Here is a 16,258-nt window from a genome sequence, read left to right on the forward strand (position 1 = left end):
GAAAACAACTGGAAGCCAGTGTAGATCGAACAACACTGGTGTGATGTGATCCCGGCGTCAACTATTCGTAAGTAGTCGAGCCGCCGCATTTTGTATAAGTTGTAATTTCCGGACCGTTTTCAAGGGTAACCCCACGTAGAGCGCATTACAGTAGTCCAAACGAAAGGTGACCAGGGCGTGTACTACCAGGGGGAGCTGATGAGCAGGAAGGTAGGGTTGCAGCCTTCGTATGAGGTGTACTTGATACCAGGCTGCCCGGCTCACCGCCGAAATCTGAGCCTCCATGGACAGCCTGGAGTCAAGTACAACCCCAAGGCTGCAGACCTGGTCCTTCAGGGGTAAACTCACCCCATTGAACTTCAGGTCAACATCTCCCAACCCAATCTCCCTGTATTTGTTTACATATACAGCAAAATGAGGAGGTAGAATGGATTGTCCCACTTGCAGTTTAAGAATCTGGATTACATTTTTGAATGCTCCCTTATATAAACAATTTTTAAAAAACACCACAAACACTTCCTGCAAATAGTAAACCAGCACAGCTCAAAGTGAGCTGGATTAGAATTTTGCTTCCTGATATGTTAGGCCAGATTTTCTTTTTTTCTGTTTGGTGGGTAATATTTTACAATAAAGACACCCCTCCATAGTCTGAAGTGGTAAAATCCTCTCTAACCTTCTCAGTGAGTTGCTTTTACACAAGAATTAAAATTGCACTGAGTAAAAAAGACCTAGCTTTTCCCAGAATGAAGCAAATCTGAGACTCCGCCCTAATTCCACAAATTCAAAATGGATGCCTGGGATCAGTGAAATGCTAGATGAGACAAAAACAAATAAAAAATCAGATCAAAGCCAAAAGTCATGGAACAAACTTTAAAGAAAAAAGATTAAATAAGACTGGTGACATGATTTTAGCCAATCCCAGATCTCCATTCCCAGAGAGCCCCAGTGTTACTTGAGCATCTAACTTTCAAAACTATAAGAAAACTAATTTCTTGAACAATGAAGAGCCTTGTGGTATCTTAAAGACGGAAACATTTATTGTGGCATAAACAATTGTCTGGGGCATCTGAAGGGAGCTTTGGGCAATGAAAGCTTATGCCACAATATTTTTTTCAGTCTTTAAGGTACCACAAGACTCTCTTTTGTTTCTTCTCTCACAGACTAACATGGCTATGCCTCTGGAAGTAATTTCCTGAAGGAACTTCATAGGTAATAGGATTACATCTCTAACAAAGAAGTAAACAGGAACACACTGGGTGGCAGGTTTAGCTACCAAGACTTACACAAAAGAAGGCCTCTGAATTTGATGGGCCATTGATTTGAGCAAAGGAGTCATTGTAATGACCAGGAAGAACCATTTAAAAAGGTAAAGGTGTCCCCGCACTTATAGTGCAAGTTGTTTCCAGCTCTTAGGGTAACGTCTTGCCACGTTTACTAAAAATCATAGAAAGGATGTTAATTAAATTCTAACCTACATTTCTTGTATAGCAAATTTCCTCCCATCCCCCGTTCTGAACCAGATACATCAGATCACAGCTGCATGATCACAGTTCATGGTATACCAATCATATTTCTAAAACTGTTTAGTTCTGCAGAGTACAACTAGAATTCCTTCATAACATGAAATACTTTTATGATGCTGAACTTAATTTCTTCTTTCGAGTACCATCCTATGGATGTCTACTCAAAATCAGGTTTGATGTAAGTGGGATTTGCTCCCAGAGAAATGTATATAGGATTGGAAGCTTATAATGGCAAGATATGGATAGTCCAGCTATTCACTGTGTCAGTGGGCAAAATGACTGTAACATGTTAGAGATTTAATGCAACTAAGAACAGCTACGGGTATCTAATAATGTTTTATTTTAATTATTAAATGTGGAGTTTAAAAACAGGTTAATTTCTAATAGTCATTAAAAGCCCATAAAGATCCACAGTAATTTCAACTGCCAGAGTGGATATGACATTTTAGGCATTATATTTCTACAAAACGATTTACTTTTTTTTTTTAAGCATATTGACTTCTGTGCTTCACTGCCTGGAGATTAGTTTTTGCTTGGAAAAGAAGCATGTGCTTTTGAAACTGAAGGGAGAGCTGGTTGAAATTCCTCCAGTCACATAAGAAAATACAAACTAACTCTATGACACTTCTACTTGTGAGCGGACCTCCCAAAAGGTGAACAGTCCACACAAACTATGAACAAGTAGCAACCATATTAATCACAACGTTTGGAAAAGGATCACGGGAGCTGGACCTATATGTTAGCAGATGCAGCCTCTGCTGTCATGCTAAACCAAACCATAGCTTAAGACAAACAAGCAAACATGCAGCCTAAGCCAGTTTGGCTTAGTATGACATCTGAACCTGAGTTTGTGATTTAGTGCTCTCTGTACAAATCACAAGCTGTAACCAAGGTTTGTCCTACTAAACCACAAGCCTGGATCTGGATGACATGGCTTAGCTCAGTACAATGCACCAGCAAAATTACCTGGGAGGAGCAAAACAGCCTCGATCTCCTCTCTAGGAACCTGCACATTTGCTTATTTGCACTAAGCCATAGTTTGGCTTAGCATGACTTGCTAACTTGGCCACGGTGAAGAGAAACAAACAAACAAATCCTAAAACCAAGGGAAACCATTGTTACGTGCCTTCAAGTCAATTTTGACTTATGGCGACCCTATGAATCAGCAACCTCCAATAGAACCTGTTATAAACCACCCAGTTCAGATCTTGTAAATTCAGGTCTGCGGCTTCTTTATGGAATTAATCCATCTAGTTTGGTCTTCCTCTTTTTTTACTCCCTGCTGTTTTCCCCAGCATTATTGTCTTTTCTAGTGAAACATGTCTTCTCATATGTCCAAAGTATAACCTCAGTTTCATCATTTTAGCTTCTAATGGTAGTTCTGGTTTAATTTGTTCTAACACCCAATTATTTGTCTTTTTCTCAGTCCATGGTATCTGCAAAGCTCTCCTCCAACACCACATTTCAAACGAGTTGATTTTTCTCTTACCCACTTTTTTCACTGTCCGACCTTCATTTCCATGCATAGAGATCAGGAATATCATGGTCTGAATGATCCTTAGTTTGGTGTTCAGTGATACATCTTTGCATTTGAGGATCTTTTCTAGTTCTCTCTTAGCTGCCCTACCCAGTCCTAGCCGCCTCCTGATTTCTTGACTATTGTCTCCGTTTTGGTTAATGACTGTGCCAAGGTATTGATAATCCTTGACACGTTCAATGTCCTCGTTGTCAACTTTAAAGCTGCATAAATCTTCTGTTGTCATTACTTTAGTCTTCTTGACGTTCAGCTGTAGTCCTGCTTTTGTGCTTTTCTCTAAATTTTATCAGCATTCGTTTCAGATCGTCACTGATTTCTGCTAAGAGTATGGTATCGTCTGCATATCTTAAATTATTGCTATTTCTTCCTCCGATTTTCACGCCTCCTTTTCCTTGGTCTAATCTCGCTTTCTGTATATGTTCTGCATATAGATTAAGCAAATAGGGGATAAAATACATCCCTGTGTATCTGTTCCGATTGGGAACCAATCTGTTTCTCCATATTCTGTTACAGTAGCCTCTTATTCAGAGTATAGGTTGCGCATCACGACAATCAGATGCTGTGGCCCCCCATTTCTTAGTTTTTCATGATCTACACAATCAAAGGTTTTCCTGTAATCTATAAAGCATAGGAAACCATAAGGAAATATAAAAGGAATGCTATCAGTGGATGGTATCCAATGTAGTCACTCTGTTAGTGCAAGAATTTCTGTTTGTGCAATGGAACTTCCTCCCCTCCCTGCACCTTCCCCAAATCTACTCATGAAGGTTGGAAGAACTCCTAAAACAAATTTAGGGAGTGCGCTGGGAAAGGATAGGGAAGTTTCACTGCGCAGCCAAAAGTCCTTGCACTGATAGAATGAGTTAACTGAATACCATCCAGTGACTCGTCATAAATGCTCTTAGAATACTGCAATACTGTGGAAAACTGTACTTCAATGTTTTTATTTACACCCCCCTTTCCCAATTATCAAAGTAGCATGCAAGTTCCTAACATTAAACACATCAAATAAATCCAGTAATAGAAGCAGCATAGCAAATACACTGCAGCAGCTCCCTGAAAACGGGAGATACCCATGAAGTTGTTTTAACCATAGCATTTTAAGTCATGATTGTCAAAGTTAATACAACTATTGACAACTGTTGCTCAGGAATAAGATGCATAAAAAAGAAACATATGTACAAAATGGGATGCATTTATCAGAGGATTCATATTTTTTTCTCTTTTTATGGTTCTGCCCCCAAACCTCTTTTCAGTGCTGGTGAACAGATTGTTTTCTAGAATTATGGCTGCCAGGTCTCTTGAGGCTCGGGCCCTAAGATGCAGGGGATGGAGCCAGTTGGGGCAGTGCAGTAGCATCTGAAAAGGCAGGGGAAGCACCTGATGAGGCTTGGTACCTCAGGACCTGATTGACCATGAAGGGGATAAAGGAAATTACAAAACCTCCTGCCAAGCAGAAAACAATTAGCTCAAGTATGGCCCTCCCATACTGACATTTAACTCCCTTACCTAGAGACCCTGTGAAATGCTAAAACTGTGCCAGTGCAAGTCAAAACTCTTAAGACTTGGCAAATAGGTCCTCTTTAGACTTAACTGTATGCTTTTTTATGTGTGTGCCAGGGCCTTTGTCTTTCTCATGGCATTAACATCTGAGTTTAGGATTAGAACAAGTGTGTTGCACACGGAGGGTTCCAGGCAGGGCCGGCTCCAGGAATGGTGGGGCCCTTGGGCATGAGTTGCCCTGGGCCCCGGCGTGTGCACACGCGCGTGTTCGCAGCCCACCCCACCCGTCTCCTGTCTTTTACTATTGCCATTAACCAAGATAGTGGCTGCAGTTTCCCTAAGGGGATGAAGCCACCACCGCCATCTTTGTTGATGGCACGCATGCGTGCTACGCATGCACATCTCTGCCATCAACTAAGATGGTGGTAGGGGCTTCAGTACCCTTAAGGAAACTGCGGTCGCCATCTTTGTCAAGGGCAACAGTAAAAGACAGCAGACAGGTAAGTAGGGAGACATGAGGGAGCCACGGATCAAGGAAGGGGAGCGGAGGGGCAGCTGAGGGGCCCCCTGTAGCTCCAGGGGCCGTTGGGCCAGTGCCCAACCTGGCCGCCCTTTAGAACCGGCCCTGGTTCCAGGCTCAATCCCTGGTATCTCCGGGTATGGCTGGGAAAGACCTGTGTTTGAAATCCTGGAGAGCCACTATCAATCAGATGATACTGAACTAGGTGAACCGATAGCCTAACTCAGTATTAGACAGCTTCCTATGTTTAATTCCTAAGAATAACCAAACTTGCTGCCTGCCAACTACCAGCAAGGGAAGACTTGCCTCCATCACGGGCTGAGTGAATTCCAGCTGCTTGGCCCCACTCACTTGCCTCAGAGAAAGCTGTTGCCTGACAACAGCCCACTGAGAGCAAGGGAAGACTTGCCTCCATCATGGGCTGTGTGAAATCTAACTACCTCAGCCTCACTTCCTTCCCTCAGATAATACTGCTGGGAGCTCTGCCTGGGCTCTTGAGGTTCAGACCCTCAATTCCTGCACTGGACAAGGAGTTGGACTCAACAGCCTGATAGGCCCCTTCCAACTCTTACCACTCTTATGATTTGACACTAGGCAAAAACACGGATAATAAAAGCTAAATAATCCTGGTTCCATATGGACACCATGTAATATCAGTTCATGTACCAGCTGTGAGTGATATTTATTCTGAGAATCTTTTGTATGTTGTGTTGAGAGTCTCTCAGGCCTAAAAAGCAGACCAGAAGTATCCTTAAAAAATGCATGATGGCCTATCCCTTACTCAGGCCTGTGCCTACTTTAGACTGCAGATGTGTGAAATTTCACATGGTTTAACGCTCGTCCACTCGCAAAATAGTAATATCCCTGAAATAACACAGCATTTCAAGGAGAGAGGCAATTAGCATTGGCACAGAGAACATGTTTTGGACGGAGGACCATTCCCTCGCCGGATCCTCCACCTGAAGGCTGCAGTATCTGAAGGAGGTGGTTTGAGAAAGGCTCCTTTTCCTTAGACTTCGTGGAAAATTGCTGCTGCTCGTCAAGAGTATGCTGGGCAAGGTGGCCAGAGGTCTGAGTCACTATGAGGCAACTCCATACATCCACATTCTTAACACCTGCCCCTGCCCTTTTTGCTCTAGCGAAGAGCTTCGCGCCCAGAACCAGAAAGGCCTCAGAGAGGGAAGCGCGTAAAGCCCTTGAAAGAAACACGCTGCTGCTTCCTTCGAGCAAGTTCTTTAAAAAGCCGGGAAAAACAAGTTCCCTCTCCCTTTGCATGCCGGGAAACGGAGTCCTTTTAGCGCCCTTTCCGCGAAACCGGGTGGCAGAGACTCTCTCCAAACGCGACGGCGGCGTCTTCTGCTGCCGCGCATGCTGGCCATTGTAGTTCTTTTCCCGCCGGTTACCGCAGAGCCTTTCGGGAGCAGTAGTTTCCCCTCCGCCTTCTGTGGCAGCGGTTGCCGTTCCGCTGCGGGTGCGAACGACGACGTTGCCGCCGTTGTCGCAACCCGCCCGCCGCGTCGGCTTTCTACCTCACTTCCTCTTCCGGGCGCGCGGCCGAGGCGGCGGCGGGTCAGTCGGTCGATCTATCGGAGCCGGCCTCCTCCTCCTCCTCTACTACAGTACTACTGTGGGCAAAGGGAGGGGGGTCAATACGGGGTTTTCTCTCCCCCGCCGAGGAGGAGCTGCCGCCGCCGGCGCTGCTACTACTATCACCACCACATTGCCCGCCGCGATGGAGCCGGAGTCGGTGATCGAGGACAAGACTATCGAGCTGATGGTGAGTATGAGGCGGCTCGAAGGAGCCGGACCGAAACCGACGGAAATCCCTTCTCTTCTTTCTCGGGCCCGAAAGCGAGCGGGCGGGAGAGAAGGAGAGGAGGCGACCTTAGAGAAGAGGAGACGCCACAACCGGGGGCGGGGGAGGAGAGGCTGAGAGAAAAGAGAAGGAAGGGGAGGTACTGGCGCGGTGGGAGCTGGTCTTTGTAGGCCTCGGTTTCGGCAAAGTTGCCTCCCCGTCCCTCCCTCCTTCCTTCCTTCCTTCCTTCCTTCCCTCCTTCCCTCCTTCCTTCCTTCCTTCCTTTTCTTTCGTCTCCGCAGTGTGTGTGAGGAGGGGGGCGGGTCCGGGCTCTTTTCTTTCTCTCCTGCCCTTTTATTGTAAAATGGATGGGTTCTCTTTTCTTCTTAAAGGAGCCGCGCTAAGAAGCCGCCTCCTCCCTTCCTTTCTTGGTGCCCCTTATGTATCAATTTGGAAAGAAGGTCGGCCGCTCATTCTTTCCTTTACCGGCCCCTTCCAGACTAGCCTCATCCCAAGCAACCAGGACAAAGCCACGCAGGTGCTGGGCCCACGCAGGTGCAGGGCCTCTGTGTGCTTGTGTCACTCTCTTTCTTTATCGCCTCTCCACCCCCCAACATACTGAAGGTGACATTCGTCTCATTTTTTTAAACTCACCTTCAGGATGCTCTGAGTGGGCATCTTGTGATGTAGATCCTAGTTTCACAAAACAAGGGGAAGGGTGGGGTGCTTGTGTTAGCTGTGTTTGTTCTGTTTCCAAGCTCTTTAGGATTGCAAAGCTTTGATCGATCGATCAGGGTGATTAAACAACTAGCAGATAAAATTCATTCCCTCCTCCCTAAACTCATGGTTAGGGTGGATAACAAGCAGAGACTTTGGGCCTCAGGACTGTTAAATGGCCTACTTGCCATGCAGGCTTGCACAGATGCACTAGTTAAAGATGGCGTTTCCTCCTTGCAGTGTGGTAATTTTAAGATTTCATAATCATAAGTGACCATCTTCAAGAGATGCTGGCCTCTTCCTTTATAGCACTTTTATTGGCTATTGTTGTATAGTGCACGTTCTATGTAACTAGTTAATTAAAATTGGTGGTGATAATTGGTGATGCTTAATTGATTTTTAAAATCCTTTGTATCAGTTGATAGCCTTAGTTCTCTTTGGGTACAGTAGTCTCATGACCACTGAACCATGCTCTGCCATTGTGGAAAGATAGCAAGATAGAATTCTTCTCTTTCTTCTGAACTATACCAAGCTAGAATTATTATTGTTAGGTACCTTAAGCCTTTTTTTTTTAATACAGCAAGCAACACTTTCAGCTGGAATAGGGAACTGTCCATTATGGGGTATTGAGAAACTATGATGCATGCGGTGATATGTAGCGGTCTGAAATAAGCGGTACTCAACATAGGCCTGTACTGTGGAACGCACTCCCAGCACTTGCACAATATTTTTGTGTCCAGAGGAGGATGTCCAAACCGGTTAATTTCATTCATATTTTTCTAAATACGAATTTTCAGTATCAACTGTACACCATCTGAACATTACTGAAAATCCTGGACTTACTTTTTTGGACTGATTTGGAAGGGGTTTAAGAGAGTTCTGTTTTACACTGAACAATTTTATATAAAACAAAGAAATGTACCATTGCTATCACATAACTTTGCTGATGGGCATTCTCTTGAAATCATTTTGAGATACAATGGTTCATTGTTGGTGGAACTTTCCTTTTGTCTTAGTGAGAGGGACAACTCTCCATGTACGTACTGGAGCTATATAGTCGGGGGCAAGATCTGAATCTTATATTTTTTGTCACTTTCCTGTTGTTGTATATATAGACATCATTGATAATGTAAAGGATTTGAAATCTGGTTAATTGTTTAGCGTTTCTTCGAAATTTTGTTTCCTTTTCTGAGTGAGTGTTTCAATACCACTTACTTAACCTTATTTTATGCGGTTCAGAATAAATGTAGAATGTTAAATCAACTTATTTTATGTGAACGTTCTGCCATTTACTCAGTAGAACAATTTGTTTTACAGAAGTGGTATAATTTCGTGAATTTCAAGGGCAACACTGCTGAACTTGTTGGAAAAGCACACATCAGACAAAATGGCCACAGGGAAAATGACGTTGGTGGCATTGCTATAGCAAACCAGAAGGCCCAATAGTAAAATGAGATTAAGTAGAAGCTTTTCAAAAAGTATCTAAATGGGATTAAGTGACTTGGCAATGATCTGGAGATTGAGATGAATTATATTCACATATCTTATTTTATGTAGCCGCCTATGTAATGAACATTTTACTGATTTGCTGTCTTTTTCCCACAGTAATTGGGATTCACTTAAGCTGACAGTTTTAGGAAACTTGAAAGCTCTGTGAATTCTTCTCATCTTGGCCCAGCAATACAGTAGTAGTATGGCTGTGAGTTCTTTTTGCATTTCTTCATCCTTTATTGTTGGTCACTATGATCTAGCGATGTCACATTTCAGGTTTTGCAGCAGCAGCCATTAATGCTGAAGCAGCAGAGCACATGCTTTCCATTCACAAGTAACCAGATTCAGTGTCTGGCACTATCATTAAAGGATTGCAGGACTGGGGAATATCTGCGCCTGATACTCTAGAGGGCTGCTGTTAAACTATGCTCATAGTCCAGCAGTGGCGAGAGTAACTTATTTATTTTTATTTATTTATGTATTAAATTTATATCCCGTCCTTAGGAGCCCAGGGCTGCAAATAAAAACACTAAAACACTCTTAAAACACTATAAAAACGGACTTTGTACTGCCTTCGATTCCGACTTATGGCGACCCTATGAATAGGGTTTTCCTGAGGCTGAGAGGCAGTGACCCAGTGAGCTTCATGGCTATGTGGGGATTCGAACCCTGGTCTCCCAGGTCGTAGTCCAACACCTTAACCACTACACCAGTATATTAAAACAAAACATCTGTAACTTGAGGGAAGTGTGTTAGTGATTTCCCTTCCAGAAGGCTGTGGCAAGGTGGATGGGAGGCATTGACCTGTTCCACTCATCTGGTCTGCACTGCACCTTTACCTTTTAGTTGCCTGAATCTTAATACGGGTTTTTTTTGTTCTGGGCTTTTCTACCCATTGGAGTCAGTGCACTAGTACAACTCTAGAGGTGAAATAGTTATCTCATAAGGTGATCCTTCTTCCTACCGTTCTGCTCTCTGGACAGCAAACCAACCCAGCTGGAGTGGCCTGGAAGGAGATTGAGCTCATTGGGTTTCAGTGCTGGATACTGGCTTTTTCCCACTCCCAAGTGATTCCGTACTAGTGCAAAATGTGTACACACACACACACCCATGAACCAGATACAGAATTGATGTGAGGAGTATGAGTACGTGAGTCATGACCATGCCATAGGGATGAGGAAGTTAGTGGGGCTGTTCTGCTCTGAATGCTTTAATAGTATTTTCTGCACATTATATCTGGAAAGGCATTTGACAACTAAAAAAAGGGCAAATAAGCACTCAAAAATAGCACTGCAAATTCAAAATTGGTGAACTGAATTTTCAGATACTGCGCTGGATATTTACCACTGCTTCTTGTGCTGTTTTGTGGTTCAAGTCAAACTTGTGCTACTTAGAAATTGCCTGTAAGAATAACTATGTTTTTGTGGTATTCTTGGGCAAATCTCCATTTGCTTCATTTTGTAAGATTGCATTCAGCACTTACTGGATTTTGTGTGTGTTAGGGTTCAAAATCAGAACAATTAAAGAAAATACTAATATCAATAAAGACGTTTGACTGCATTTCTCGTGGACTGCAAAATCAAAAACTTTTTGTAATATGAAATGTGACACTGGGTCAAGCAGTTGTTTTTTCAGTCTTCAGTAAATTTGTCAGGTAGCTGGAGCATTTGCTTTCAGTAATGGAATGATGAAGACTAATTTGTGGAAGTGATTGGAACATAACAATGCGGTGTCAGTGTTAAGCACTGTTCTTCTGTTTTGAGAACATACAAGTACTTATTTTATAACTTTAGCACTCTGTGGAAATGTGTACTATAAAATTAGCGTGGACAGATGTGATGAATCAAGCAGACAGTTTCAACCAGCTTTTACTTTTACCATCGTTAATCTTTATGTAAAAGTAGAATAGTGTAAGTTTGGGTGATCTCTAACGTTATTCATACTCAGAGTTGTTGTTTGGCAACCTTATGAATCTTTTGGATATATTCATAGGGTTTTCATAGTAAGAGGTATTCAAAGGTGGTTTACCATTGCCTTCCTCTAAGCCTACTTCACCTGGTATTAGTCTCCCATCCATGTACTAACCAGGCCTGACCCTGCTTAGCTTCTGAAATCAGATGGGATCGGGCATGTTCAGGGTAGTATGGCTGTAGCATGCTCAAGAGTAGTCCCACTTAAATCAATGGACATATATAACTCAAAGTCATTAATTTTAGTGGGTCTACTCTGAGTATGACTAATGTTGATCACCCTTTATTTCACTGTCTTTGCGTTTTAGAAGTTATCTTGCATATAAAAAAAGTAAAAAACATTTATTTTGAACCCAATGATCAGGCAGATCATTTATACCAGATCATTTACAGTGAATTTGTTTATTGTCTCTCCAGGCTTTGAAAGCTTTTTCTTTCTTTCTTTTTCTTTTTTGGAGATGACACATGATTAATAAATTCATTTTGCATTTGTTTATAATGAATACTAACATTGTTCTTGCCCTTAGACATACATTCAAGGAAAGGAAAGGAAGAAAACCTCTGGGTTTTTTTTAATTAAAGGTTTTTAGACCTTAAACAATCAAGCATCAGAGGTACAGTGCAAGTGTACATGGAGATTCCAGCTGACTTCCAAAAACAAGCATAAGACTGCTCAGCTGGGTTACACCAAACATTTGTGTTTTCAACTGTTGCCAGCCAGATGAACACAGCCCCCCCCCAGCCAAAATAACTGCTAAAACATTCCCTTTCCCTACCACTACCACCTTTCACAAATGTCTTAAGAACTGTCTTTTATAGAGCTGTTCAAATGAATCCTGTTCACTGCCTGGAGCCCCCTCCCCCCACCGTTGGAAAATTGTTCAGGTGTTCCTGGGAATAGAGTGCAGTGCTGTCCTGCTTCTTTTAGCCTAGCTGCATGACTTGTGTTCCTCTGCCACGTTGTGCCCTTTCTTGTCAAGAAATGGGAGGTTGTCCTAGAGACCCCACCCACCCACAGTGATGCAGAGGCTATTTTCCATTTTCTAATGGTGCACCCCATATTCCAGCCAGGGGCACTCGTGTTCTGTTGCCACCCAGTCCACCAGGAAATTGAGAATGTTTGGTTATCAAAACTAAGTGCCTCCTGTGGTTGCCTGGAGGAGAAAAAGAGAAAGAAGCTTTCAAATGAACACAATTGGCTCAGAAGTCAGCACATTTCTAGTGGCAGTCTAGTTAATTGTGGCCAATATTTTGATTGAGCAGGATTCTAAACTTACCAAAGTTATAACTCTGAAATAAAATATACACACTGGGAATCCACAGCACTCAATGGATCTATCTGTATGTATGTGTGCACACACCCCAAATGGTAAGCTTTGTTTTAAAAAAATTATTAAAACAGAAGAGACAAAATACAGACAGTAAAAAAGACAAAACGGGAAAAGACAGTAATAATCAGAATATATATGGGGAAAAAATTGTAGTGGCAAGTAATTGCTGGTCCACCAGAGCAGAGCCTGGATTCATTTCCCTTAGTCCACCAAACAAAGGCTTGCTATAGCCAAGCTGATAGTATTGGCCATGTGCTTAATGAGTGTGGGTGTGTGCAGGCCACACAACAGTGATTGCCCGGGTGCTGAGCGAAATATTTTTGTACTGTGCGTGACTTTCAGCATATATAGGACCTCCAGAGGTTTATCTCTGCATGGTAGTGTTTTTTTCCCCTTACAGATGGTCTTTAGTTTGTTGGGTGGCCACATGAGAGAAACTACTAATCAAATAAAGTGGCCCAGAGCTTGATGGAGGACTACCTAGATGGGCTGAGTGACTTCCTTAATATGTTTAATAAAAATGAGTAATTGGTCTTGATCTCTAATGTTGATCAGTTTCTTGGTTCCAAAAGTTGAATTACACTGAAACAGTGTTCAGTGTATTGTGTTCAGTTTTTGCTGCCATTCAGAAAATTCTGTAGTACTGTTTATCACTTATATATTTGTCATTGTTTGCAGTCGATTCTACCTTTCCTTTAATTTTTTTCATTTCCCTCCTTATTCTGTCAGGTTCATTCTGCATTAAGGCTTTCTTAACCATAGCAAAAGAATTTATTGGGTTCTATCTAGTGGTGCCTGTGCACAAGCAGAACAGAATTTCGCTCACAGAATGGGACTTCCTCTTCCTCTCTTGCCTCCTGCTGCCCCCCCATGCTTCTCAAATTTGCTCTAAATGGTCCCCCAGCCCTCCAGAGCAGATTTGGGAGGGTCGTGCGGGCTGCAGGGGAAGGAGAGGGAGGGAAAGTCCCATTGCACGAACAGAAGTCCACTTGTGCAACTTTGCACTGGCAATTTCATAATTTACTTTAATATATACTTAAGCAAATAGGGAAAACAAACTGACTGTAGTAAAGCATATTTCCATTTTAATCTTGAGGCTTGAAAACCACAAAGTCTCCATTTTATCTGGACATAAATTCAACAGAGTTTAATGAAAGTAATATTACAACCTTAGTTTTTGTTATGTTTCACACGTCTTGTCCATTGCCTTGAACATCTTGCTATCGCTATGAAATGTAGTGGAGAAGGAGGGCTTTGGGAGGATATGTAAAATAAGTTCTCTGTGAAGTTCTTGTTTATTTGACTGTTTGTCCACTTACACATCTCAAATGCCCTTTAAACTGTCGAAGGATGTTGCCCAGCAAGAGCGAAGTAAGCAGAAAGGTTTAAACAAATGAAGAACCATTACTGAATTGCCTTCATCCTTCTACCTGCTGCCTTCCTTTCTCTGTCTGCCTGCCTAATCTGTGTGAAAATAGTTTTACGAGTGTAATAAAAGTAACCCAAGTCCAGACGGGGGTGACTTTCAAAGAAATACTCTATGAAATCCTTGTTTTTGTACACTGTACTTCAGTGAATAACAGCTGCCTGGTAAACAGCTACCACACAGAGCTGAGAGTTGCAAAATTATAATTCCAGTTTCAGCTGTCTACCATTTTGTGAGAATTTCTCATACTCTGGGAATAGTGCTGCCTTTTTACAATGTGCTACTAAAAAGCTGGCAACTGTGTTCTGTATCGAATTTTTAGTGATTGGTTGTTATATCTAATCCCCATGTGGGGCTTTGAAGGTAATCAAGTATAAAGATAATTGATGTTAATCATGGTGTGGGCATTTGAGAGAAAAAATGGATCTTATCTCATTTATATCTCTATTTTGGATAAGTAGGTGTGACAAGCCGTTACTTGAACTTTTGGAAGCAGATGGGTAACAAAACTGTGATGTGACGTATTTCTGTATCACTTCTGGTGTTAGTGAGTTCTGCAGATTAATTTCAAAGAAATAAGGCTACATGTCTGTACTGAACCTACTGCCAATCAACTTCATGGTAGTTGTAATTTTTCCAGTGTATTTAAGCAACACGGCTATATGTCATGTTGCAAATTATAGATTGCATCTCTGCAGACTCTTGTGCTTGACTGGTGAAGTATCCTTGTTGCAAATGACTGGTGTAGCTATGGAGCTGCAGATGGGTTCAGACTACCCTGTAATCCTAGGCATGTTTACTGAAAGTATGTTTCAGGGAAATCAATGAGATCTACTTAACAGTTGCATGTATTTTAGGACTGGAATGCTTGTCATATCCAGTGAAATGGTATGGAGCATTTTCCGCTGCACTTGTTTTTCCACTGAAATTTTCTCATTTATAGAAATGCATGGTTTCATGAAATTAATTAGTATAATTATGAATGTGTACCATACCAGAAAATTGGACAATCTAAATAAAACCTGTAATTAACTTTTTTCAGGTGACTATCCATAGGAAGTACTCTTTCTTTATGTGTATAGCTATTAAAGCATGCTAAAATTAGTATAAGACTTCAGTGCTGTATTTCTTTTCCTTTTTAAAAAGTAAATAACACAAAGGAATAATTGTTGGTGGGAGTTATAGTCCAAAAATTCAGGAAGGCACCAGGTTGGGGAAGTTTGGTTTATAAAATTGTATGTGATGTGGAGAAAGTAGATAGAGATTTCTCCCCTTCTCAGCACTAGAATTTGGGATCAGCCAATGAGATTAATTGATAGTAGATTCAGTAGTGACAAAAGAGAGTGCTTCACATCATGATAACTAAATAACACAGAATTTCCTGCTACAAGATGTGATGAGAGCCACAAGCTTTAGAGACTTAAGCAGCATGGACAAATTCATGGAGAAGAGTTCTATTGACTGCTATTTCATAATGTAACATCAATTTTTCAAAAGGGATTTGGGTAATTACAGGCCGGTTACCTTACCATGTGTTCCAGGGAAACTGATGAAAAGTATTATTAAATATAAAATTACTAGATAATGTTTGTTTATTATAAAATTAAAGAACAGCAAGTCTGGCTGAAGAAGAACCAGCGTGGTTTCTGCACAGGTAAGTTGTGTCTAACTTTCTACAGTTATTGGAGAGTGTCAGGAATGTGTGAATAAAGGTAATCTAGTAGACATTGTGTACTTGGACTTTCAAAAAGCATTTGATAAAGTTCTTCACTAAAGACTCTTGGCTAAGCTTTGCAGTCATTGGATAAAAGGAGAGGCTCTCTCACGGATCAAAAATTGTTTAAAGATTGTGAAGTAGAGTGTTAGGATAAATGGTTCTTAAAATGAAGGAATGTAAGAAGCCCGCCCCCAAGGATCTGTATTGAGACTGGTGCTTTTCAACTTGTTCATAAATGGGGGCAAGCCAGTAAGGTGGCCAGATTTGCTGATGATACCAAATTATTCAGGGTGTTCATAACTAAAAAGGCTTATAAGCAGCTCAAACGATCAGATTGGGTGAGTGGGCATAGGTCAGTGTAAGCAAGTATAATGTGATACACATTGGGTCAAAAAATTCTAACTTCACATATATATTAATGGTGTCTGAACTGGAAATGACTGACCAGGAAAGAGATGAAAATGTGGACTTAACGTGTGGCATCTGTGAAAAAGGTGAATGTTAGGAATTGAAAATGAAACTGCCAATATCATAACATTATAAAAATGTATGGTGCAATTGCACTTGGAATACTTTGTACAGTTGTGATCTCCACACCTCAAAAAGGATATTGTAGCACTCAAAAAGGTTCGGAAAACAATAATAAAATGATTAAGGGCTGGAGCAATTCCTCTGTGATTAAAGGATACATATGCTGCTTAGAGATTATTATAATTGTAAGCAGTACA

At 41.7% G+C, this 16,258-nt stretch overlaps 1 protein-coding gene across 5 annotated transcripts in view; it reads left to right on the plus strand.

Moving 5' to 3' along the window:
• The first annotated feature begins 6,468 nt into the window (after positions 1 to 6,468).
• Positions 6,469 to 16,258, plus strand: part of FBXW11 (F-box and WD repeat domain containing 11) — a 101,827-nt gene continuing 92,037 nt past the window's right edge. For 3 of the 5 annotated variants that reach the window (XM_061622468.1, XM_061622470.1, XM_061622466.1), the window contains exon 1: positions 6,469 to 6,860. Coding sequence is in view for 2 of the 5 variants with exons in the window: in XM_061622466.1 (XP_061478450.1) it covers positions 6,816 to 6,860 (45 nt within the window). In the remaining 3 variants the exon portion in view is untranslated. Of the gene's footprint in view, positions 6,861 to 7,185; positions 7,503 to 16,258 lie in introns of those variants that run through there. The other 2 variants (XM_061622469.1, XM_061622472.1) reach the window with 2 other exon arrangements.

The sequence above is a fragment of the Rhineura floridana genome, chromosome 4 (genome assembly GCF_030035675.1).
Source record: "Rhineura floridana isolate rRhiFlo1 chromosome 4, rRhiFlo1.hap2, whole genome shotgun sequence".
NCBI classification, from domain to species: Eukaryota; Metazoa; Chordata; class Lepidosauria; order Squamata; family Rhineuridae; genus Rhineura; species Rhineura floridana.